The sequence below is a fragment of the Geospiza fortis genome, unplaced genomic scaffold (genome assembly GCF_000277835.1).
Source record: "Geospiza fortis unplaced genomic scaffold, GeoFor_1.0 scaffold121, whole genome shotgun sequence".
Classification (NCBI taxonomy): Eukaryota; Metazoa; Chordata; class Aves; order Passeriformes; family Thraupidae; genus Geospiza; species Geospiza fortis.
Genome location: NW_005054346.1, coordinates 4,996,890 through 5,020,455, shown reverse-complemented (window position 1 = coordinate 5,020,455; position 23,566 = coordinate 4,996,890). Strand labels below are relative to the sequence as shown.

The window sequence follows — 23,566 nt, the reverse complement described above, 5'->3', positions numbered from 1 at the left end:
AGGTGACCACAAACCTCCTCTGTCTTCCACCCCCACCATCCTGGGCGCGATCCTCCACGTCTGCCTGGAGCTCTGCTCTGAGGGGTGCTGCCTCAGATGCCCTACCTTGAGTTAGCACTGCTTGCTTGTCAGCTCCTGCACACTTTCTCAAATGTTAGCTTGACTTCTCCTGTGGATTTACAAGTTCTCAAAAAAGCCTTTGAGTGTCTTCTGTGTTACTTTGTCTTCTAATAGATCTAGAATATAACCTCTGCAGCTTCAGTATTTGACTTCCTGCATTTAAAGGGTTTTTACTGACTATATCTAATTGGATAATTTTTGATTATCCAAGTTTCATGCAGAAACTGTGGGGACTGGTACATAAAAAGCATACTAGCAGTGCATGTGAAAATACTTCAATGCTAGAAAACCACTAGTTTATTTCTTGCAAGTTAAAAACACAAAATTACTTAAATCTTGATCAGTGTCTTTTCCTTTTGACTCAGAAATATGGTCTGTGAGTTGTAGCTGCTGAAGAGGTAGATGCTTGTATTCATAAGAGAAGCAAAGAAAACATTGTGGGACAGAAAAAAAAATCTTAGAAACCTTGGGTTGTAAGTAGTTGAAGAGTAATCTGCAGGTTGTCTCGCTTTTTCAGTGATCAACTGTGTAAGACTTACTAGTAGATGTAAAAGAAGTTTTTGCTCCTTTTTGTCTCTTCAAAGTGTCTCTAAATCAGTTTATATCAAACTTAGGCTAAAACAAAGCAGTTTTGTAAACCATTCAATTTCCCAATGGATGGGGATAGAAGAAGGGTTTTTAGATTATTAGATTAACTTTTTAGATTAACTAGCAGGCCATGGACTTCTCGGCTGGGAGCTATGGGGTAATTTCTATGGAAAAAGTTCCTCTTTCTGAGGGAAGAATTTGTTCTACCTTCATTTATCCTCATTGATTTTGATCTCTTGTATTAGGGATGTGTGTCGGAAGCTCTTGAGGAAGCACAAGTCTTCCAACACAACATTAGAAAGAGGTGAAATTCTTTGAGTAGTCTTTTTAGTTGCAAAATTCTGGTTGACAGGTTAAGACACAGGCCCAGCAACTGGATACTGGCTCCCTTCTGCAAGTATATCACTAATACTGAAATCATGTAACTACGTAAATGAACAAATGATGGATGACTAGTAATTTAATAAATTGTGTACTTCTGTTTTTCTCAAGTCTCTGTTGTCTGTAGTACTTGAAAATAAAAATGACTTCTGCAATGCTTGTGGAAAATAGTCCAAACCAGGGAATAGAAAAGTTATTGCAAAAGAACACTGGTAACTGTGGCATCTTTATTTAATTAGCGGCCCTTTCTATTTTAAACAGCATTGTTGCATATGATAGTCTTGATACAAAGACAATTACTTGCCAAAGAAAAAATTTTATAAAAACAGACATTTGAAATTGCAGACATTTTCTTTGGGGTATCTAGGCAGTCACATTCATAGCTGTGATGACTTAAGGATGTGTGTGATGTAAGGCTTATAAACCAGGTAATACTACAGGGTTTTTTCTGACTATTTTGGCCAGTGTAGCTAGAAAAGCTTTTTGGGTAGCCAACCCCTTTTCTCAGATTTGAAGATAAAATTCCTGTGAGCAGGAGCTTGTTTTACCAGCCCTATTAGTCTGCTTAATAGATGCTTTCTTCCCCAAGAAAATTAAACATAAGTGTTTTTTCTAAGCATATTTAACTCTTTTTCTAGTTAAATATTGTAGTTTACTAGCATGTTTGATGTTTGTCGTATTCCAAATCGGATTTGTTAAAATGCATTTATTTTTAAATGTAAACAATATTTTGATGTTGATTTTTACTGTTCCCAGTCATCAGAAGCAAAGTACTTGTAAAGGTTGTATGGGCCATTGAGTTGGGCTTCTAGCTGTCACATCTGCCATCTTATGAGCTGCTTTTCTAAACCTCATCAAGGTCAAAGAGCACTTGGCTTTTGCTTCCAGTATTCCTGGTTTTTTAAAAATTCTTACCCAGATCAGTTTGAATGTTGGAACAGGAATCTGAGTGTCCTAAATTTATCAGATGCTGGTTTCATACTGAATTTGCTCTGGTATCAATTTTACTCATCTTAATTATTTTCATTTACTGTATTAGGATCTGTCAGTGTTTTGATAAATAGCAGTCTATCTAAAGTAAGTTAAATTCCCTTTGGAATTCTTCAGGATTATCTGTTGTTGTACCTGAAGTGTGATTGCTGTTGATGTGGATGATCAGAATTTTGTGCAGTGTTGTATTCTGGCACAAATACTTCTCTAGGTTTTCTGGAAGTGATCTTGAGAGGCAGTTGAATGTTTTAATTTTCTTCATTGTACATCACACCAGTTGTTTACAGACAATCCTATGGTTTAAGTACAAACTATTTTGTTCTTTAGCTACACAGTCTTACATTGTTTTATGTAAGTGTATATGAATTTTAAAAAATCAGGGGTAATAGAATGGCACAAAAATTACAAGTACTGAAATATTTCAAGTTTGGAAATGCATATGAAATACTGATTACATTTGAGAGGGCTCTACACTGATGGGCTTAATTTCTGTGTTAGTGTTTTGAAGTGAGTTCTGAGGCTCTCACTTAAAACCAGGATGGTGAGTAAGCACAAGCTGCTCTACTGCTAGGAGAGACATTCAGCTGTGTAATGCTTAAAGGACACCTTCCTTGGCAATAACATTTAAAAATACTAATTCTCTTACTCATCTGTAATCCTCTTCCCACAGCTTGAGCTCAGGACTATAATGGAACCTATTATGGGGAAAAGGTCTATGACTCAGCCATTGAGCCATGCAAACTCTTGGCTTCTTTAATTGGCACCATTAAATCTTTAGTAGTTTTTCTCTCATAATATATAGGTGTCATTGGTATAAAATGCATCACTGCTGAAGATATATTGTACTTTTTACTCTTTGATTTCTGTGACTTGATCAACCATAGGTGTTCAAAGGCTGGTTAATCAGACTTCTTTAGAATTACTGCTTAACTATTTGGGAGTGTATTGAAAACAAAATGTAAGAAAGCCATTGCTCAAATTATTACTTTCTAGGTTATTTTCCTTTTCTATTTAGATGCAGGAGTGGAAAAGGGAAAAACATATCTTTGCATTGTGTTTTATCTTCATAGAAGTTATTTAACTTGAAGACTGGGTATCTTCTACATGACAGGATGGGAGAAGCTAATTCTTGAGCATATAACCAGGGGAGAGCTGGCTTGGGGTAGTTAATTTTTTTTCCCCGTTGCAGGCTGGTTTTGGATTGGTTTGGCAGGTTTTTGATTGTGTTGATTTTTTGTACTATATTGGAAAGTGAATGTGGAAACAGCTGTAGTTTGGGAAGGGAGTCAGACATCATGAGAAACAATTTAAACACTGAAAGTTAAATGTTTGAATACATATGTATATATTAGTAAATGCCTGTATATGAGGAACTATGCAGCTTTTAACTCTTCTTTTGGTTTTTTCCCAAATACTAAATATGGGACACTTTAAATGTTTCAGTATTTATATTGGTGTAAGCATTAGTGGCTCTGAGAGAGGCGCGTGAGGAGGGCGTTGGAAAACTGTAATTGTTTCTTACATCTGAGGAGTATGCCTTGTATTGCCAGTTGGCAAGAAGGTTTGGTTGTAACATTTATATATACTTTTTGAAAGTAAGTATCAAGAAAGCTTAACATTTTCTGTCACTTACTTGATTCTATGTTACTTAACACAAAATTTACGTGATTGTGTTTACAGAATGATGGCCGGCTGCAAAGATGTAGTTAAAATAGATCTGAAGTAGGACTAACACTACATGATCCTCATGCCTATAAAATAGGATGTAATCTGTGTATGTAACCTTCTGTGATAGAAGTAGCTTTTTAATGACTTCGGTTTTATTGTTTGAGGTATGGCCTGATAATTTGTCTGTATATAATCCAGTAAACTTGATAATGAATATCACTGAATCCCTTGAACCAGGTGGACTTTTCCTACAAACAGTGGCTCTCTTCATATCTTTGAAAAAATAGCTAAACTGATGCTTCAGGTTTTAGCTTTTCTGTTTTTCACATTCTGTACTGCTTTAGTACGTAGTTCTGAGCTTCATATCAGGGGATAGTAGGTTCTCTTCACAGAGTAGGTAGACAAAACAATTCCTTCTCTAGCTCGAGACCAAGGACAAATGATCCAAATTTCAGGCCCAAGAGCATAAACAATGGTGGACTGAAGAGAGAAAAACAAGAAGGATGGGACTTCATAATCTAAAGCTATAATTGGGCAATTAACTTCAATATGCAAATGAGCCGGAACTTATAAAAGTGTGAAACTCTGCGACTGGTCATCCATTTTGTGACCATTTTTGGTTCATCTTGGGCGTAGCCCTGGCTGGGCTCTTGTACTGCTCAAGGTGTATCCATTAAAGCCTTCTAATAAATACCTACTTTATTCTTTAGCTCTGTCCAGCCTCTGTTCTAGGTCAGCCTTCACAAGGCATCAAAACTTCACCAGCCACTAATTCATTCATCAAATTAAGTCTCCTATAGACTGTATTCTCCATTTTACATATGAGTAAACCAGTACAGAGGGATAGGGAATTGCCTGAGGCAAGAGTGATAGTAATGGGATTTGGGGTTTCTTTGTATGTGTTAGGCTGGACTGTATTGCCCTGAAGCTGAAGTCAGTAGTTCTCCAAGTAGGTGCTTTCTTGCAGTCATCCTTGAGCAGTTTTCAAGAAGGTCCATGGCAAGTCCTTTTCTGGAAATCCCTCTTAGTAAGAAATGAGCATCTAATTTAAAAGAAAAGGAAAAAAGAAAACCCAATAAAACAAAAGCCCGTTTTGGGGGGTGGAGTATCGCAATGAGTTGAGGCTGGTAGGAATAAATAACTTATCTTTCCTGACGTTCACTGGTTTCATCACTCCTTGTAGTCTTTCCCAGGGTAACATGAGCCTTGTCTTCAGGTTAATGTCATAGTCATTTAGATCTGATTTAATCTAGAAGTCTCATCCATCCTATGAACTGCTTGAGGCAGCAGTTGTAGAGTAACTGGGGAAGAGATGCTGTAGGTTAGAGATATTCTTGTAGAAAGTTAAGTAATAGGGCATAAAATCCATTTAGTAACAGCAATTATTCTTTGTTTTCTAGTATATGAAATATTTAAATAATTTAGACTAATTAAAAAAATGTTTATAATTTACAGTGTGATTTCTTAGGGTTAGAATGAACTCTAAGTAATCTTTTTAAGACAGCATTGCATATTTGCTGTTTCATTTGCAGGTTGATTGATTGGTCAGTGCCTGAAAAAAAGGTTTTGAATTTTTGCTGGACAAGAACAGTTTAATATTGGATAAAAATGGGTTAGCAAAGTAATTCCAAATTATTTGAGACATCTAATAGAAGTCAAAGTGATGGTGGCAGTGGGATTTTGGAGTTTCTTTTTCTGTCATGATGTGGTATTTCTTTGTGATTAAGGAAATGGCATTTAGAATGTCAAAACATAAAGTTACAGTTTTAAATTATGAATCTCCTAGTACTAAATGTGCTCATCTTTACTATGAGATTGAAACAGCAGCAATTAAACACTTTGAGGTTTGGAGTAGACATAAACAGTAGAGACAGCTTGATTGAAATACTTTGGATTTAATCTTATGGTATCAGAAAACATTTATCAAATATGGTCTTTTGGGAGAAAATTCTGAGATGAGGCTCTTTTAATCAGAGCAAGTTAGCAAATGCAAAGATTGGAATAATTAAATAATAATAATTGGTTTAGAGTGGTTTAACTTTCTTTCTTTGGTGGTACCTTAGTATTTTACAGTATTGGAAGTCCATGTGATCAGAGAATTCTGTGTGCTTTTTTAAATATGTAGCAGAAAATACTTGTGTACATGTTGTAGTTTAAAAAAAAAGGACACCAGCACAAGTAATGAATGAAAAGGATTTAATCTTTTGCTTGTGGATATTGCACAAGATCACCTTGCAGACAGGGAAGATGTCATGGGAAGAAAAAGAGTTATTGCATTATTTGCCTAGTGAGTCTCTTCCAGTCATCCAGATAAAATATCATTGAATTGGTTTCCAAATTGAAACCAAAGTGTGGACCATCAAAACCTCCAACCAAACCAAACTATCTGTACTGGTAGTGTTTCTTCTAATGCTTTCAGCTAATTTTTCTTGATCTGGTACACTCTTAACTGCAAGATATCTTGGTGAAATTATTAAAATACCTTATTGCAAACCACAGAACATTCAGAGTACTCTGTGATTTAATAAAGTACTTAGGGGTGGTATTGTGGAAGTATCTTGGGACTTCAGTGGACTACTCCTTTCTATGGACAGGTGTAAAACCCCAGGAGTTATAGTCCTTTTCACATCTGTTGAAATCTTTAACATCTAAGGCCACTGGCCTTTCCTTGAACGTAGTATACATATTTATACCTTTGGGGAAAACTTGTTATTTCTTGGGGTGTGCAGATAGGGGAAGTGATAAAGTTCTTAGTAAAGATTCTCTATGAATTGCATCCTCTTTTCACCAGCCTTGTCATCTGATGCATGTTTATCATTAAATTGTGACTGGTTTATTTTTTTTATATGTGCAGTCTTCTTAAACGTGGATGTTTAACAAGAAGCTGAGGGTAGGGAGCTCTAAAAAGAAAAATGCTGGGCTTTTGTTTTCCTAGGTATATAAGGAGGGGGATAGGAAAGTGATAGAGAAGTTATATCTATTCCTACTATATTGGAACAAACATCATATGATAATAAATGTAATGGCCTAAAAATGCATTTGAAAGCATTTTACTGGTGGTTGCTGTATCTTACTGTTTGTGAATGTTTGGTCTTGTGCTCTTCAGTTGCTGAAGAGCAGCTCAGTCACGTCTGTGAGTGAGGGCTTATTGGGTAGCTGTGATCCCTAGGCTTTCTCGGGGGATGGGCTAGTTCTGTTGAAGACTCTTGCCTTAGAGTGCCCTGGAGGATGGCTTTCTCAGAGGTGGGCTAGTCCTGCTGTAGACTCTTGCATTAGAGTGCCCTCAGGAGAGGGGTGAGAGGTTGCCCTGGGGCAGGTAAGAATGGCAAAACAGAGTGTGAATTACATGAGGAAGGCTGAAAGGACTGTCTGTGACTTGTGTCTTTCTAAAACTTCCCAAGACTGGAAGACAAGCCCAGAAGAAAGGCCACTCAGGTGTGCATACACAAGCAGGGTGCAAGCAGGACACCATGAAGGTAGAGTTTGAGGACTTCCTGGTGCAGGCATGTTGTAATGAAGTACAGAGGCATACAGTGGTGCCAAGTAATTAGATTGGGGCACTATGTAGTTGTAGCCACATGGTGCCCATCTGCTCCTAGTGGATTTCCTTACAGTCTATTGCAGTTTGGTCCTTTTGCAGTCTATAACTTCCTCATGAAGGGAAGTGTAGGGAGGAGCACTCTTAATCCTCTTCTCCCTGGTGGCCAATAGGAGAACCTGAGGGAATGGCATGAAGTTGTGTCGGAGGAGGTTTGGTTTCGATATTAGGAAGAAGAGAGTCTCCCCAGAGGTGGCTGGGCACTGGAACAGGCTCCCCAGAGAAGTGGTTGCAGCCACAGGCCTGACAGAGAAGCATTTGGATGTTTTCAGGGACATGATGTGACTCTTGGGGTGTCCTTGCAGGGTCAGGAGTTGCACTTTGGTGATCCTTGTGGGTCTCTTCCAAGCCAGGATATGCTGTGATTCAGTGTTAAAAAGGATTAGTATTGTCCTTATGAGTAATGAACTGGAGCTCACAGGATGTTCATCAGACAGGTGGACATTTCTCTCATTTGTATTTACTTGATCCTTAAGTGCTGCAGAGCAGGCAGGAGAAAAATGTTTCCTGGCCTGCAAGTCTTCAGCTTAATCTAATGAAAAAACCCACCCCAAACATACTGCCCTTCTCTCTGTAGTTGTTCTCCTTTCTTTAGACTAAAGTAAACTTTTTTATTATAAATTACAAGAAGATGAAGTGTACTTATTCTGAATTCAGATAAAAAATACTTTATTAGATCTTTGACAAATCAAAAAAATATTGCTTCTGACTTAACATATACACCTTGTAAGTTTTTTAATAGTATGTATTTATCAAGTAAACATTCAATATAGTATCTTACTACCCATCACCTTATGTTTTTTACATTTATAGCCTGTTAAGTAAGTTTTTCTGTAACTCTTGGATGTTAGAAGGGGTGGGGGGAAAAAGTACCAGAATAGAAATGCTCTTGCTGTTGTGGTGTGTAATGCTATTACTGCTACTATTATTTGCAGCAGTGAAAGCACAGATGGAACTTTTTCAGTTGTCTGTGGTCAGAAGAACCAGCGCTTGTGCCACGTATGCTTGTCTTTGATTTTCTCCTAAACCTGGTGCCGTGTGCTGCATGTCACTGTGATTTAAATTTGATAACAGAAAGATTATTGATATCAGTAGATATGATCTATTTAAGGTCCCTCTGAAAATGGTTCTCTGAGTAACTTTAGTCTTCTGTAGAAAAAGAAAAGTTTTAGAGGGCATTCATTGCTTTTAGTGCTTAATATATCAAGTCAGCCAGGACTGTTCTGTTGAATTTTCTTTTTCTGGGTAGGAAATGGAGTGTTTAGTGGAAATCATAGTTGGTATCAGAGCATCATGAACTATGGTGATAGCAATACCGGGTGATGTAGGAGGAGCAGGCTGCTCTTCAGAGAGGATGGATCTCCACGCATTTGACGTTTTGTAGCTGAATGGAGAGAATTTTGCTGGTGGAGGGAGGAGGGTACATGTACAGGGCAGTACAGCTTTTTCTGTCCCCTCAGGACCTTGAATTCCAAAGCTGTGGGCTGTGCCCAAGAGAAGGAGAGTGTTTGCATTTGACTGTTCTGGAGGAACTGCTTTGCCTCTACAGTGAAGCAAAGGGGCTGTGGGTGACATGGATGCAAGCCCAAGAGCAACAATTCAGCCTGTATATGGGCTAAAATGTTTGGGTAGTCTTCTGTAATGCTAATTTATTTAATCATAGCAGTTTCATTATTACTGTTTTGGTTGAGGATGTGCAGATGTTTCTTCCCCTCTATTCCCCCTTTACTGGAGAAGTTGAAGTACTGTACTATATTCTCTGGAGACTCTTTCATCCTGACACATTCTTACTTTACTGTGTGACTTCCCTGTCTTGCCTGGTGATGAGCAGCCTTGTCTTAGAGGGGTTGGAAAAGACTGATGGTAAATCTCCTGGATATTGTCTAATCCAAGGAATTCTCTAGTAAGCACTAGGTATCTTGATAGCTGTGCCTGGGAATAACTTCACAGACATAATTTCACAAAGAGAATACACACATTTTTAAGTACAAATGTTACATGGCAGAATCAAAGAACCATTAAGGTTGGAAAAGACCTTTAAGATCCTCAAGTCTGACAGTCAGCACCTTCTGTGGTAAAACATGTTGGCATGTCCTGGCATGTCTTCTGCTCGATAGTGGATCATGCGCAAAGCGAAGTTTCCTTTTACTGTGACCACGCGCAGAGGGCAGGCTTGAGGTGGACAGGCTGTCAACATGATCAATAAGCTTTCACCAGTAGAATCCAGTACCTAATTGTCCCACCCTTTCTATGTGTCTCTGCAGCTAGAGCTAGTAAAAACTTGCCAAAATCATGAGTCCTCAACCAGTCTACATAGTGATGATGGAGAGTAGAGAGTCAGGCTGCTGTTGTGTAATACTTAGGACCTGCCCTGCTTGCATTAGGGGTAACCTTATACTGCTAGGTCAGTCTATATTGCAAAGTAATCTCTAGCAAAAAAAGTATTAATAAAACATTTGTCTTGTTGACCATCACATCACCAGTTACATACAATCCTTGTGGTAGCTGTGCAATGTCTTACATGTAAAGGCAACTTGGAGCATGCATGCTTCATTACTGTAGGGGTGGCAGTTGTCTGAGATTGCCTGGTCAACACTGATTCTGATCAATTCTGATCAATGGACAGCAGCCTAGGACATCTCTTATGGGACAAGTTAGTTGTTTCTTGAGCTGTGAACAAACTGTCAGCACTCATTGCACTGGCTGATATTCCATAGCTTAGTAATAGGTCTCACTTTTTCTGTGAGCACAAAGCACTACATATAATTGCTGTAGAATTATAATGAGATGTTTGCTTTTTGGATGGCCACATTAGTATCATTCATCGTTTTTAAAATCTGTGTTTCTTCACAGAGTACATGACCAGTAAATAAATAATTCTATTACTGTAGCTGTGCTGAGACTCAATTAAGAAACTCTGTATTTTGCATAGCATGTTTTGTTCCTCCAAATAGTGAAATTGGGTGATATTTTCAGCTCCACCAAATCAGAAATTATGGCAGTTTTACAGTGGTAGCAGAGGGCACTAACATTGGTTTTAATTACTTACACTCGAATGCTGTTAGGATGCTGTTGGCATCAGATTTTTTTTTTTTGGATCCAGAGTTTTTCAAAAAACTTTGAATCAGCAAGTTATAACTTGTTTGTAATTGTACTGTTTTTAGCAGGTTCCAAGGAGCAGTAACAGAGTGGGATGACTTAGAATCATCTTAGATTATTCTGTTTTCTCCTAAGACTTGATTAAGAAATGGTATTGCAGAAGCACTTTGCTAAAACATTTAACTTTTTTTACGCACAGTAGTTATTTTGTTTCTAGAAAGGTATTACTAGAACTTCTGTTTTCTGTACACTTTCATTTGTGTTCTGAAGAGGTATGTCAAGAAATTTAGATTCCTTCCAAGCCTATTTGCAAAATAGACTTTCACTCTCATGTGATGTGATGTCTTTCCCTTTATTGCAGAGATCACTGACAGCGCTTGTTGATTTTTAAATCCCAGTTGTCACTTTGGAACTACAATTTTCTTAGGGTTTCTGAATTACTGAGATACCAGTTGTTTCTAAACAGAATCATTTTCTCCAAAATATTTTAATATTAAGTATTTTCACATAGTACAGTAAAAGAAACTTTCACATCTTCAAGGTAGTAGTTTCACAGAAAAGGGAAGCGTTCATCATTCACAATAAAGGAGAAGAAACTGATCAGTAAAACATATTTTCAAAACAAGGTGTGAATGTAGTCTTGAGGATGTTGCTGAGCTTCACCTAGTATAGAAAAAATACTGTACAGCTTTTGCTGAATGTAGGTACTGGCATTTGGCCGGAGTGTTGTTGGTGGTGTTGATTCCTGTTTACTCTAAGGTTTTTACTGATATGTGAGCACTGCATATGGACAATGTCAGGAAAGTATTTATGAAGGTCTAGAAAGAGTGACACATTTCACACTGAGGTGGCACTAAGAGAGGCCTAATTCTGAGAGTATTAATGAGACGAGTTGAGAATTGCAGGGACAAAGCAATGTATGACTCAGAAACTTTCCAAATTAGTCAAGATGAGTAGTTCATTCTAAATAATCCAGAGGGAGGATGAATCCTGTCATTAACCTTTGAAAGGAAGAATCCCGGCGCAATTTAGTTATGTGGTGGCTTTTAACACCTTTTGGGCTGTCCCATCAGGAAGGATATAATTCAAAATGAATGATCTCTGTGGCACTAGGTAGAGCTGCTGCTGGAAGCATGCTGTAGTGTGTGTTCTGTTTTCAAAGAATTTCCATAGGTTGTTATTTTAACTTCTCCAAAGTGAAGGTGGTAATTGAACAGGCTTGCAGTTGAGAATATTCTGCAATGATTTACCTAAAGTGAAATTATCCATTGTATGGAGATCATACCACAGCGGTTTGTATTATGAAGTCAGTGGGGACTGACTGAGCACTTGCTTTACTGTTAGACAACTTAGTAAACCAACATTCAAGAAAATTTAAATGAAGTGTTGTTGTAGATCTTTATTTAAATATGGAAAAGACCATGGAATCTGGAAATAAAATCTACAAGGGGAATTAAAGTGTAGTCCTGGTAAAAAGTTGAGGTTTTTAAAAATTGTTTGTTGTTTGGTGCTGATGTTTAAATTTCACAAAGTTAGCTGAGTCACATCACATACTTTGCTGCTCTTGCTTCATACATTGTAAAGCTCAGTGTTGGCTCAAGTTGCTGCTCTGTTAGGGAAGTGACACTCAGCTGCTTTCAGTACAGTTGATTGTGGTTCAGTCCTTGTTCAAGCAACAGAAAGACTCTCCTTCTTAACCTCCCTCCCTGCCACTCGCCCTCATTGGATTAATCCTGCCTCTTGTCCATCTTGCTACTTCACGTAACAGGCCTGGTTTGAGACAGCTCTCAATGCTTTGGGCTGGGGAAAATGAGCTTATGCTCTAAAAATGTAAGCAGCTGTGAAACACAGGCAAATTGGTTTTAATTTTTCAAGTCTTGGTGATACCTATTTGGAAGCTCAAAAATAGGTTTGAATTCCAGAAATTTTGCAGTCTAGAATCAGACAATTCTATTTCTCTAATAGTGTTTTCATTTTTAATTTCCTTGGGTGTTGTTGGCTCTTCCTGACAATACTGTGTAGCCTGTTGTGCCACAAATTGTTTTAACACTTTGCAGTTGTTGAAGAATCTCTGTTTTTCTCTAATAAGCTGCAATCTTTAGGAGTGTCCTGCATTGTGATATTGCATGTTAATAGCATTGATTAACTGTCGAGCAGTGGGAACTGATGAGAAAATGTCCATTGTAAAATTAAATGGAATTACTGAAGACTGCGCCATGCTGCTGGTTAGGGAGGTGACTAGCCCCAGTAGTCACTGGTAGGAGTATTAATGTGAGCTCCAGGTTTTTTCACATGATTAAAACAGGCCATCTGTTCTTTGTTAAATGTTTACAAAAACAGCTTTTCTCTAAAAGATTTAAAGAGATGTGGGTCTAGTAAACACACCAATATTTTTGAGCACCTTTTTCACCTTATTTCAAATAATACCAAAAATAATTCTGCTGCAATATCAAATAGGATGAATAGCTATTTGTGTTTAATCTCCACTGGTTTCTTTCCCATGGAAGATTAAATTCTGTACTAACATACTAAATTATGGCTTTGTTACTACTAAAAGCAGCAGGAGAAGCAATTTCTGTGAAGTATGCAGATAATTTTTTTCAATCTTTTGATAAAAAGTTTGTAATATACACATTTTTTAAAATTCTATAAATGGAAAATGGGGTTCTTTCATTAGAAATTGTGACCCTGTAACTAGAGCTAATCCTTTCTAGATTTAAAGAAGTAGAACTATTTGAAATAATTCCCTGTGGTAGGCTTAATCTAATATTTATAGTGAAAGCCTGTTGTTCGTCCTTTTCTCCCTTCTTAAGAAAGAGCAGACAACTGGTTTGGGGTAAGAAAATGCATCTTTCAAGCTGCTTCCAGTCTCTTCTCAGTAGATTTGTGCTGCTTCTACACAGCTTCACACTAGGGAGCAATGTGGGCTTGTCAGTTAGGGATAAACGGTTTTAGCATATTGCAGACGTACAGCCACACACTTCCTAGAAAAATAAAAGTATTCACAGCTCTTTCTTTGAAAGAGTGCTATAATTTAGAAAATCATGTGTAAGTGGATTACAAAACATGCCAAACTGCAAGGGGAGTGGCACGTGGCGAAAGTAATATATTTTCAAGTAATAGCAAATACAGCCTACAAAGCCTAATTAGGGCAGAATTGTCTTTTTGTAGCTGCAATCCCAGCAATGTAGCTGTGTTCCAGAGATTCTGAATTATATGAACCAAAACCATAGTATTATTATGCTTGGTAATGCACATAACTTGATCCTTTAAATAAAAGGCAGTAAGTTTGGGGGTTTTTTAGTATTTGTTTCAGGCATAATGTTTTAGTCTAATGTATAGTCTTTAGTTGTTTTAGAGCCTGAGAATGACTCTTGTGGATAAGGTTTCTGAAAAGTAAGAATCTGAAATTTCACAGAGTACTACAGTGTGGCAGCAATTGCTGCCATTCTCAGGGCCGTGCATTCTGGCCAGACCTTACATTAAAACTGGAAATGTCAAGCCGTGAAGAACTGACACTGCTGTTGTGGAGATTGGAAAGATTTGCTTATGCCTCTGCTGAAAGTTTTTGTTCAGACTTAAACAAACAAAAACAACCCACAAGTCTTACAAAGGCAGCAAGGATTTTTTTTTAATATTGAAGCATTTATAAAATATAATATTTAATATTTATTCAGTGATGGTCATACCACTAATGAAGTTGCAATGTTGAAAATTTTGTAAAATTAAATGTACATGGCATTACTGGATTTCTTGTGGTTTTTAAAATTTGTTGGCTTGGCTGTTTTGTATACATAAGAGGAAGAAAAATAAAACTACTGATTCTGACTTGTTCTAGAAAGTTGTACCGTATACATAAGCTTCTAGGTGATTGTAAAAGTCTCTCTTAATATGGCAAACTAATAAAGTAGTGCCAAATTCAAGGTACTTGCTCAATACAAAATCTGTAAATAATGTAAAGAAAACCCTGGAGTTCTTGTATGTTATATATATATCAGGTGAGCAGTATTTTAAAGCAGTATTGAGTATGGTAGGGGACAGCTCAGTGAAAAAATTAGTGAAACTTGCACTTGGAATTTCTGCAAAATGTAGGATGCATGAGATACAAAATAGCAGGTAATGCAGAAATATATTGACTATCTTTCAAAAACAGAGGTTAAAAGTACTGCTCTGAAAACTCGGGAATAAGAAGTATTTACAGATGATCTCAGTAATATCCCTGTATTTTCCTACCTAAAAATTATGGTTAGTGCAAGCACATAACAGTCCGAGGTACAGAGAAGACAGTTTTATTCTGTGTCATATAACAAATCTGAGACACTTAATTCAGTCAACTAAATTCACAGCCAATTAGAACATTTTAAAAGATCTCCATTTTATGTAATGCATAATTGGACTGCAGAACTCATTGTTACCACTGACTTTGTGGGGTAGTGTTTTCTATACAGATACCCAGTTTTTGTGAACTTTCCAGCACAGAGCTGTACGTGCCAGTGGTGACTACAGATCTCTAGAAGAGGTGTTGGTTGATTCTTCACAATGCCTATAGCATGAGGTGGTCTTGAAGTGGGGCTGACAGATGCAGTGCTAATGCAGTGAGTGCATGGGGCTCTCATCACAGCTGGATTTCCATTGCAACTTAGGCCCTTTTGCTCTAAAAAGGATCTTAATAAACATGTGGAGGACAGAAACATGCAGAAGTCACCCTTGGAAGTCCTCAGTTAAGCCAAGAGATGCAGACCATCAGTCTGTCACTCAGGCCTTCCCTCTTGTTCTCTTCCATGAAGAACTGTAGTGTGTAGCATGTACCATTTAGACCTCTCAGACAGCAGAAAAAATTCCTGTCTTACCTTCCTGACAACCTTGCTCCTTTTGCTTCTGAGTATTTGAGTGTGCTCAGTGCACAGTGGGTTTACGTTCATGTGAAGAAATGGCAGAAGTAGTTGGGACTGCTCTGGTTCCGTTTGTTTGCATTCAGGAAATTGTATTAATACATTTGGAAATATATACATGCATTCACTTTCTCATGTCATATTGTCAAGAATTTTGTTTCCTAAATCCTAAGTGCATTTTTATTTAGATCTAGATGGCTGAAATTGATTATCAGTATATGCCCATCAGTTCTCCTTATGCTTAGGGATTGGTTTTGTAGTCATTCATTTGCACGCTTGCCACTTCTTGGTAAGTGCCATTGGAGAAAAAGGAGGAGAAAAGGAAATGCAAGGAACAATGCACTTGGACTGGCACTGCTTTTTGTAGAAGTAAAATTATGATTTGTTATTAACTTTTCTTCTCCACAGTTCAGCAGATCAAATATGTCAAATGGCTGTCCTTTTATACCATGATTAATCCACCTTGAGTCATCCTGACTTAATTTTTAGGAAACAGGAAAGGAGGAGAAACAGAGAGAGAAAGAGGGTGGGTAAAATGATCTGACCATATATGTAGGTGTGAGAAAGGCATCAGTACAGTGTCATGCTATTACTTTTCTTCTAGAAAAGCAGTGTCGTCCTGCATTTATAACCATGGGCAGGCAGGGAGAAGCAGGTCAGAGCTTTGATAGGCTGCAAAGTCATGGTGGAGCTGAGATATCTTTTGACTGCAGACTCATGGATCTTTGTGTAGAACAGAACCATTGAAGTGAAAATAGTTGTCAATATATCCAAAATATTTTAGTTTAGGTATTTAACATTTGTGTAATTATACATAGGTTTTCCTGTAGTTTGTAGGTTTGGTGTAAACCTGATATGCTACAGAGACTTTGAAATAGGATGTTTATGCAGGCTTATAAGCACTTACTGTAGTTCTCTGTCCAGTCTGGAGCAGGGACAAATCTGTTTTGAGTACAAGCTGGAAGCAGTGGATCTTGGATATAAAATGTAACCTTGTATTACATTTTCAAGTGGCTTAATCCTTAACTTGCTGATCAAGATACCTCCTGTCACAGATGAACCAGTGTAAAGTGCCTTAATTAATTTTTTGTCGATATAGCCTGTGAATACACTTTTATTCTCCTTCAAATGTCTAGAAACAAAGTTTAACAATTTTGTCCCCAAAGGACAAAATTCCAGTGCAGCTTAATAATTTTTAATAAGTTAATCATTTTACTAAAACCTGTTTTGAAATGTCTGAAATTGCTTTTATTTTGTATTGATGTGTTGTAGACTAAATATTTTCTATATTTCCACTTTATACAAGCTTTAGAATAATTTTACCCTTGATACATCAAGAATCTCTGATCATTTTGCTACTGTTCTGACTGCAAAAAGCATTGTTCTTTACTGCACAATGTTTCAGATATGCTGACTCTTGTTAATAGGTTAATCTTGTGCTTAATATTTTCTCCCTCTGTTACCTCATGTTCCAAAAGAGCAAAGTTTTAGAAATCAAAGTTGCAGATCTCCAATTTTTATTTCTCTTTATCTCTCTCAGCATTCTCCGTCGGAACCCTTTTTAGAGAAACCAGTGCCGGATATGACTCAGGTTAGTGGACCGAATACCCAGCTAGTGAAAAGCGATGATTATCTGCCATCAATTGAGCCGTACACACAGCAAAAGAAAAAGAAAAAGAAAAACAATCACATTGCTGCAGAAGGTCCCAGTAAAGGTTTTGGTAAGGAAGACTTTCCTGGGGGACTTGACAGCCAGAATCTAAGCAGAAACTCAGTGGATTGCTCCCAAGAAGACAAGAAGAAAAAGAAAAAGCCCAAGGCAAAAAAAGAACCGAAGGATCCTAAAGAACCCAAGGAAAAGAAGGAACCCAAGACCCCCAAAGTCCCTAAGACCCCTAAAGAGCCAAAGGAAAAGAAAGCAAAAAATACCACGCCAAAACCCAAGACCAGCAAAAAGGCTAGGTAAGTCAGGAAACTTGTATATGCAATAAGAGATAAACAGTGTGTTTGTGGGATTTCTAGAGCATCTGTGCTAAATGGCGTGGGTGGAGAGGAAATCTTGTTTTGTCATTTGCCTTATACCATCTACAACATCATGTTTTTGAGAAGCTTGGGCACATTTCTCTTGTTTGACTTTCCTGTTTATGGCTTCACAGTTATTTTAAGCAAGCTGGAAAGGCAGAAGGTTAGTTTTTCCTTTCAAGGCAGAAAAGTTTCTGGATGTGTTAGATTTCAAAAGTAACTCTTTCTCCTCTTATGCTCATCTGTCTTTGTGTGTGGTTTTTGTGTTGAGAAATTAAACAGCTTCAATATTAATGTAGGGTTTCAGAGATGAAGGCTGAGAGTAAAATGGTTTGATGATGTTTTTCCCTAAATAAAGAAATTAGGTACTTCACATTGTTGTATGCTGTACAACCCTTACAGACAGTTTTATACTAACACAACTCATGGGCTCTAATCTCTGCTGTTAAAAAGGCATTTTTTATATGGATATTGGTGTGTCCTCACCTTAGGGATGATATTAATTTTCCTGTTTCACATAAAAACAATTTTCCTAGCAGAAAATCTTTGTGGTTAGACCAGATGGTTCAACTATGTTTCTTAACTGGGTTTTTTAACTTGCCATTCAGCATCATGTACCTTTATCAGAATAGGTTTAAACCGTTCCAGAGTAGTACAAGAAAGCATAAACTGTCATTACGCATGAGTAAATATGTCATAGGTAATAACACAGATTCTTTCCTTGTCCCTCAAGTCCCTAAACACTGTGGTTATAAATGCCTACTTGGAAGAAAACTGAGACCACAAAGACATTAAAGCTCAATATTTTTTTTTCATTTGTACCTAGAATTTCTTACAACTGTTCTGAATTTGTTCCAAACATCTGAATCTGTTTTTCAAGATGTGGCTAGAGTTATAAAATATAACTTCCAGATGGAAGCACAGCCAGACTTGGTTAATCCAAATCAGTTTGCAAAATCCATTTGTATTAGGGTTTAAAAATTGCACTTAATGAATCAGCTTTGCATATATTCTACAAGACTGACTATTTATTGGTTAGGTTTGATACAGCTCTGTAGCTAAATGAGGATGGACGGTAAGATGTTATTGCTTTAGCAAGACAGAAAAGTTTCTGTACTAGCAGAGATGATGTTTCCTGAAGAATTTATAAACACTGGCATGTAAAATCAAGTGTTGTTGTGTACAGGTTATATTAACTGATCAGTAAATTACAGTTGATCAGCCTATCCCTATTGCAGCATTTACTTTGGCTGTGTACCATATTGTCCTAAGAACTAGGTTTACATACACAGCAGCAATTCACAGCTTAGAAAATCTCTAAGTTATATATCATCCAGCATGTCTTTTTGAAATGAAAGTACTCTATTAGCTAAAATAGCCTTTCCATAGAATCACAAAATGGTTGGGGTTGAAAGGGGCCCCTGGAGATCATGTTGTTCAAGGCCCTTGCTAAACCCGGCTCACCTATAGCAGGTTGCATGGGGTGCATCCAGGACCAGGTTTTTAGTGTCCAGGTTTTTAGTATCTCCAGGGAAGGAGACTCCACAGCCCCTGTGGGTAGCCTGTTCCAGTGCTCTGTCACCCTCAGTGTAAAGGTTTTCTTTTTAGACAGATGGAACTTCCTGTGTTTCAGTTTGTACCCACTGTCCCACGTCCTGTCAGTGAGCACCTCTGAGCAGTGTCTGGCCCCACTGTTTCCACACCCATCCTTAAGATACTTGTATGCATTGGTAAGATTGCTTCCCAGTCATCTCCAGGCTAAACAGGCAAAGCTTCCTCAGACTTTCCTCTAAAGACAGGTACTCCAGTTCCCTAGACTCACAGGTTTAAAGGCTGACCAGGCTACATCATAAATGTTACTGAGCATTTCCCAGATTTTTGCTGCCAAAAAGTAAAAACCATTTACTGCATTGAAGCCTTGTTTGATAAACCATGGTTAGAAGGAGTCTGCCTCAAAAACACCCTGATGGTCTGGATGTCAGAGCTCAGAGTGGTCTGTCCTGTCCACTCCATCCTAATACCTCTATGCACATCTTCTCTAAATCTTGGGACATGCTGTGCAGATTAAAGGAGTAGTGTTTCCTCTGAAGGAACTAAACAGTGCTTGCTTAATTGTGTTTGTAGGCGAGTCTTTATCTGCTTTCCCATGCAATGATTCTTGTCCCTGGCTGGCTAGGTGACTTACTGTATTCTAGTAAGTACTACGCTCTGTTGTTTTACCTGTGAGAGAAACACGTTTGGAGCAGCAGCAAGAGCATTGGGTGTTCCTTATGCTTGCTCAGGGGTGTGGAGAAAGTCCTGCTTTTGCTGTAATGGGCTTGTGTCTCTTGTTACCAAATGCTGTCCTGAAAACAAGGTTGTTCTCATTTTGTGGTCTTGTCAGCTTCAATATTAAGCTTCTTCAAAGAACCCAGAGACTGTGTGGGGATCCTATGCTGCCAAAGAATTTTAAATCAGTGAAAGAAACTTGCTTACTTTGGCAACATCAAAGACTGGGGAGCCTGTCCAGTGACAGATCACTGAATAAAGTTTTTTAAATAAATCAACAGTCCAAATCATATAAGTCACAGTATTTCAGCAGCACTAACTCCGGAAAGGAAATATTACAGTAGCTTAGATGAGTGAGATTAATGCATGTTAATACAGATTATGGATGATTAGGTAGAAGCAAAATATTTTTATAAAGTTAGTGTCTGGCATGTCTTTACTGCTATTGCTTATAATGCTCAGTATTTTGCTTCTAAGTATTGAAAGGAATAGTGTGGTTTAGAAATCTAAAAATGCTGTGTGTAACTAATGGTCCTCATTCCTGAGTAAGATGATTAGTTTCAATAGAAGAGTTTTGCAATCGTGTAATATTAAGGTAAATAAAGTAGGCATTTATTGAGGAGCAATATTTTTTGGATAGAGCATAACGAGTCCTTAATAGTTAAGTTTGACACGGGCTGTAAGAGCATACACATGGATGAAAAAATCTGATGTTTAATTATCTTAAACCATTTTGTAATTTAATATAGCTCATAACCCTGTTATTTTAGTTCCAATTTCAACTAAAAGTATAATCCTTTTATGTAACAAATAAAAACAAAACCCCAGAAACTCTATCCTTCACATCTCTGTTATCTTTGGTGCAAGTTGCAACAAAATGAGCAGCCTGCTGCACTGAAATGCACCTTCATGTGAGGGACAAGTCAGATTGGAAAATAGAAGAACCTCATTAGTTTAATGGTGGTTTGAATTGTGTCATGGGATCTCAAAAAGAAAGAAAATGTCCAAATTTTCTGCTAGTATGTTACACTGCATAGTGAAAGAAAGATCACACATTAATATTACACTATTAACTTTTAATGGATATTAGCCCAATTCTACCAATACTGAAAGACAAATATAGTGGTGGCTAAAAAACATAACACTGGCAAAACAAATCTCTTGTGGACCAAACTAGACAAGTTTGAAAGCAAAATGTAGGTTAACCTAGGCTTATGAGTGAAGGGTTTTCATTAAATTGGGTGGATACTGAGTATTATGTGGGCTCTAAACTGTATGAAGCCAGCTTCAGGCACATGCAAAGCAGGCAGATTTTTCCAAAAGTAGAGGAAAGGGAAAGGCAAGTAATCCTACTGAATTGCAAAGTCATGGCTCAGATGTCTGTTCCTCCTGTGCCTGTCCCTGGAGGAGATGAGGACCACCTGTTTGAGAAGATCACGCTGCAGCACAGCTGATATCTCTCCTGCTGCTTCCTGTGAAACCCTAGAGACTGGCCACTGAGTATGGTGGCAGGAGCAGTAACTATTTGCAAGGGCCAAATGGCAGCTATTTGCAGGAGCCCTTGCCTCGTCCCATCTCCTCAAAGCAGTGTGCTGTGCTTTGCAGGGCTGCTCATATCTGCTTCCTCCCCTCCCTGTGGCAGGGAAAGCTTCATCTTCCCCACACACTAAGCAGCAGCCTGGGATGCAGTGTGGGGTGAGTCGGTTGTTGCTTATAAGGGGAGTGCTAAACATGACCATAATAAGGGTTTTTAGAGGTAGTTGGAGAAGAGCTTTTTTGGCACATGGTTTGGCTGTTTGTTGTTTCGGAAAGGGGATGGCTCCTGGCCACGGAAGTGGGAAGAGGCTGCTGTGTGGGGGAGTGGTGTGGACAGCAGGACACAGCCCCCTGGGGAGCTGTAGGACAGGAAGAGAGGTCCCGAGGCAGTGGTGGTAGTTTCCACTCCCAAGGTCGGATCATCCTGAGCGAGGCAGGAAGGGGCTGCCTTTGGGAGAGAACAGGAAATCGTGCGAGATTTCCATGCATGTGTCCGCTGAGGCTGTTCCTGTTCACACCTGTCCTCATCTCCCTTTTGAACCAGCCCAGCTGCCTGATATTTACCTTTGCTTGTGCTGCAGGGCAGGCCTTGTAGGCTTCACTATTATCAAAGCCTTTTAGTAATTTGGCTGACTTTTCAGGCTGGAAAAAACCTTGTTGTGTACTGTTTTTTCTACTTTTGTGATATGTAAAAACTGATTTTAAAAGAAGCTTTGATTACATTAGGAGCTTTAAAAAAATTGTTTTCCTTGGGTAAGGCAGTGAAGTATAAGTCTCACATCTCTGACGTTTTGAGAACATTTTGTTTTTCAATGTTTTTTATGCTCCACAGTGAATGTGTAAAGTTTGTCTAAGCTAGGTTCCAGTCATTAATCTGTTACAGGACAATGTTCCCAAATGGTAAAATAAAAATCAGTAATGCATCTGACTTCCTTTAGATCATAGAATTATAGAAAAAAACCATCATCCAACCCATGATAGTTGTCAGAAATACTAATAAACAGATCTATGAGTTACCCAGATCAGGTGAAGTAGTTACACAGGTTAAACATACGGGCTAATTCCCCCCTTAATCCTATAAAGCATGTCATGATTTTGGGGTCATTTTTGAGTCAGATGGTTTGCCCTTGTAAGTTTCTGGAGTTTCATCTAGCTCTCTTGGGGGCTGCTGAGCTGATACAAAACACTTTGTTGGAGTTTGGATATCTTTCTCAAATTGTATATATTTCTCTTGTTTCAGTTGTCCTACTTACTGTTTTCCTATTCAGCCTCTTTTTCTTCATGTTGTTTGCTTGTTTGACCTTCTTGCAGGTTGTCTTCATACTGATCCTCTCTGGTCAGTATGGTGCAGTCCTCAGGGGTAAGAGGATGAAACCAGAAAGGGATGTTGGAGAGTGAGATTGTAAAACATCTAATCTGAAATGTCTGTATTGATATCATCTCTGAGGGATGAGTTTAACTGATGGTTTTTAAATACTTCAAAGTTTTATGTGTGGCAAATACTGCTCCAGTTTGTCCTAGATTTATAGTTCTTGTTTTGAGACTGGACACTTACTTTGTCACTAGTGGGCCTTGGCTAAATTTTGCATTCATGCATGTGTAAAAACAAATATGAGAGGTAGCTGTTTAAATGTGTATGTTACAGTTTACATTCCTTGTTGCCAGACTTGGAAAATACTAATCGTGTGCACCCAGTGTTGAGCGCTGACAGGGACTCCTAATGATAGAGTCTCAGAACAATCTCTGAGTACTTGCCTGTTCTTCATGTGGAAAGGTAATTCTGTTCCAGGCTAATGCTGAGTGTGATCTGCTGGAAAGTGCAAAGGCTGAGTCAAAAGTGGGTACATTTAATTGTCAGGAGTAAATCACACTGGCTCCGTGGGAAGATGAAGAACAGTTGCTGGCAATGCAAGGAAGCTGATGCTTTCACTGGCCAGATGAAGCTCCTGCGTGTGTGATGCACTGGGAAGCAGTGTGTCCCTGCGTTTAGAGGGGTGGTGCTGTTCTATTTCTACTTCACTTTTTTCCCCCCTTTCTTTCAAAGAAGTTGTAGCTGTGCATTTAAAAAGAGCAGTTCTGTTGCTGAATTTAGAACTTAAAAATTCCCGGTGGGGCTGCTCACGGGCTTTGTTCTCCGCAAGCTGGTCGGTCTTTCACGTGTGTGTTTATAACTGGTCTGGAAAGGGAAGTGATTTGAAACTTTGTCCGAATCGTTTCGACCGCGTCTCCGTTGCTGAGGGTGCCTGTGTACACCGAGGTGCAGGGCTCGGGGATAGATACAGCTCATGAAGTAGTCATGGCTCGGACAGGGAAAGCTCTCCCGGAGGCCAGACCGGAACCCGTGTCGGGGCGGACCTGCCCGCAGCGCCGGGCTCTTTGTCTGCGCCCGGCCGGCCGGTAGTAC

General features: G+C 38.5%; 1 protein-coding gene across 5 annotated transcripts in view; it reads left to right on the top strand.

Annotated features, from left to right (window-relative positions):
* CHD7 (chromodomain helicase DNA binding protein 7) overlaps nucleotides 1-23,566 on the top strand; it is a 140,693-nt gene that overhangs the window by 63,850 nt on the left and 53,277 nt on the right. For all 5 annotated transcript variants that reach the window (XM_031058613.1, XM_031058616.1, XM_031058615.1 and 2 more), the window contains one exon: nucleotides 16,877-17,298. In XM_031058613.1, the coding sequence (XP_030914473.1) occupies nucleotides 16,877-17,298 (422 nt within the window). The remainder of the gene's footprint in view (nucleotides 1-16,876; nucleotides 17,299-23,566) is intronic.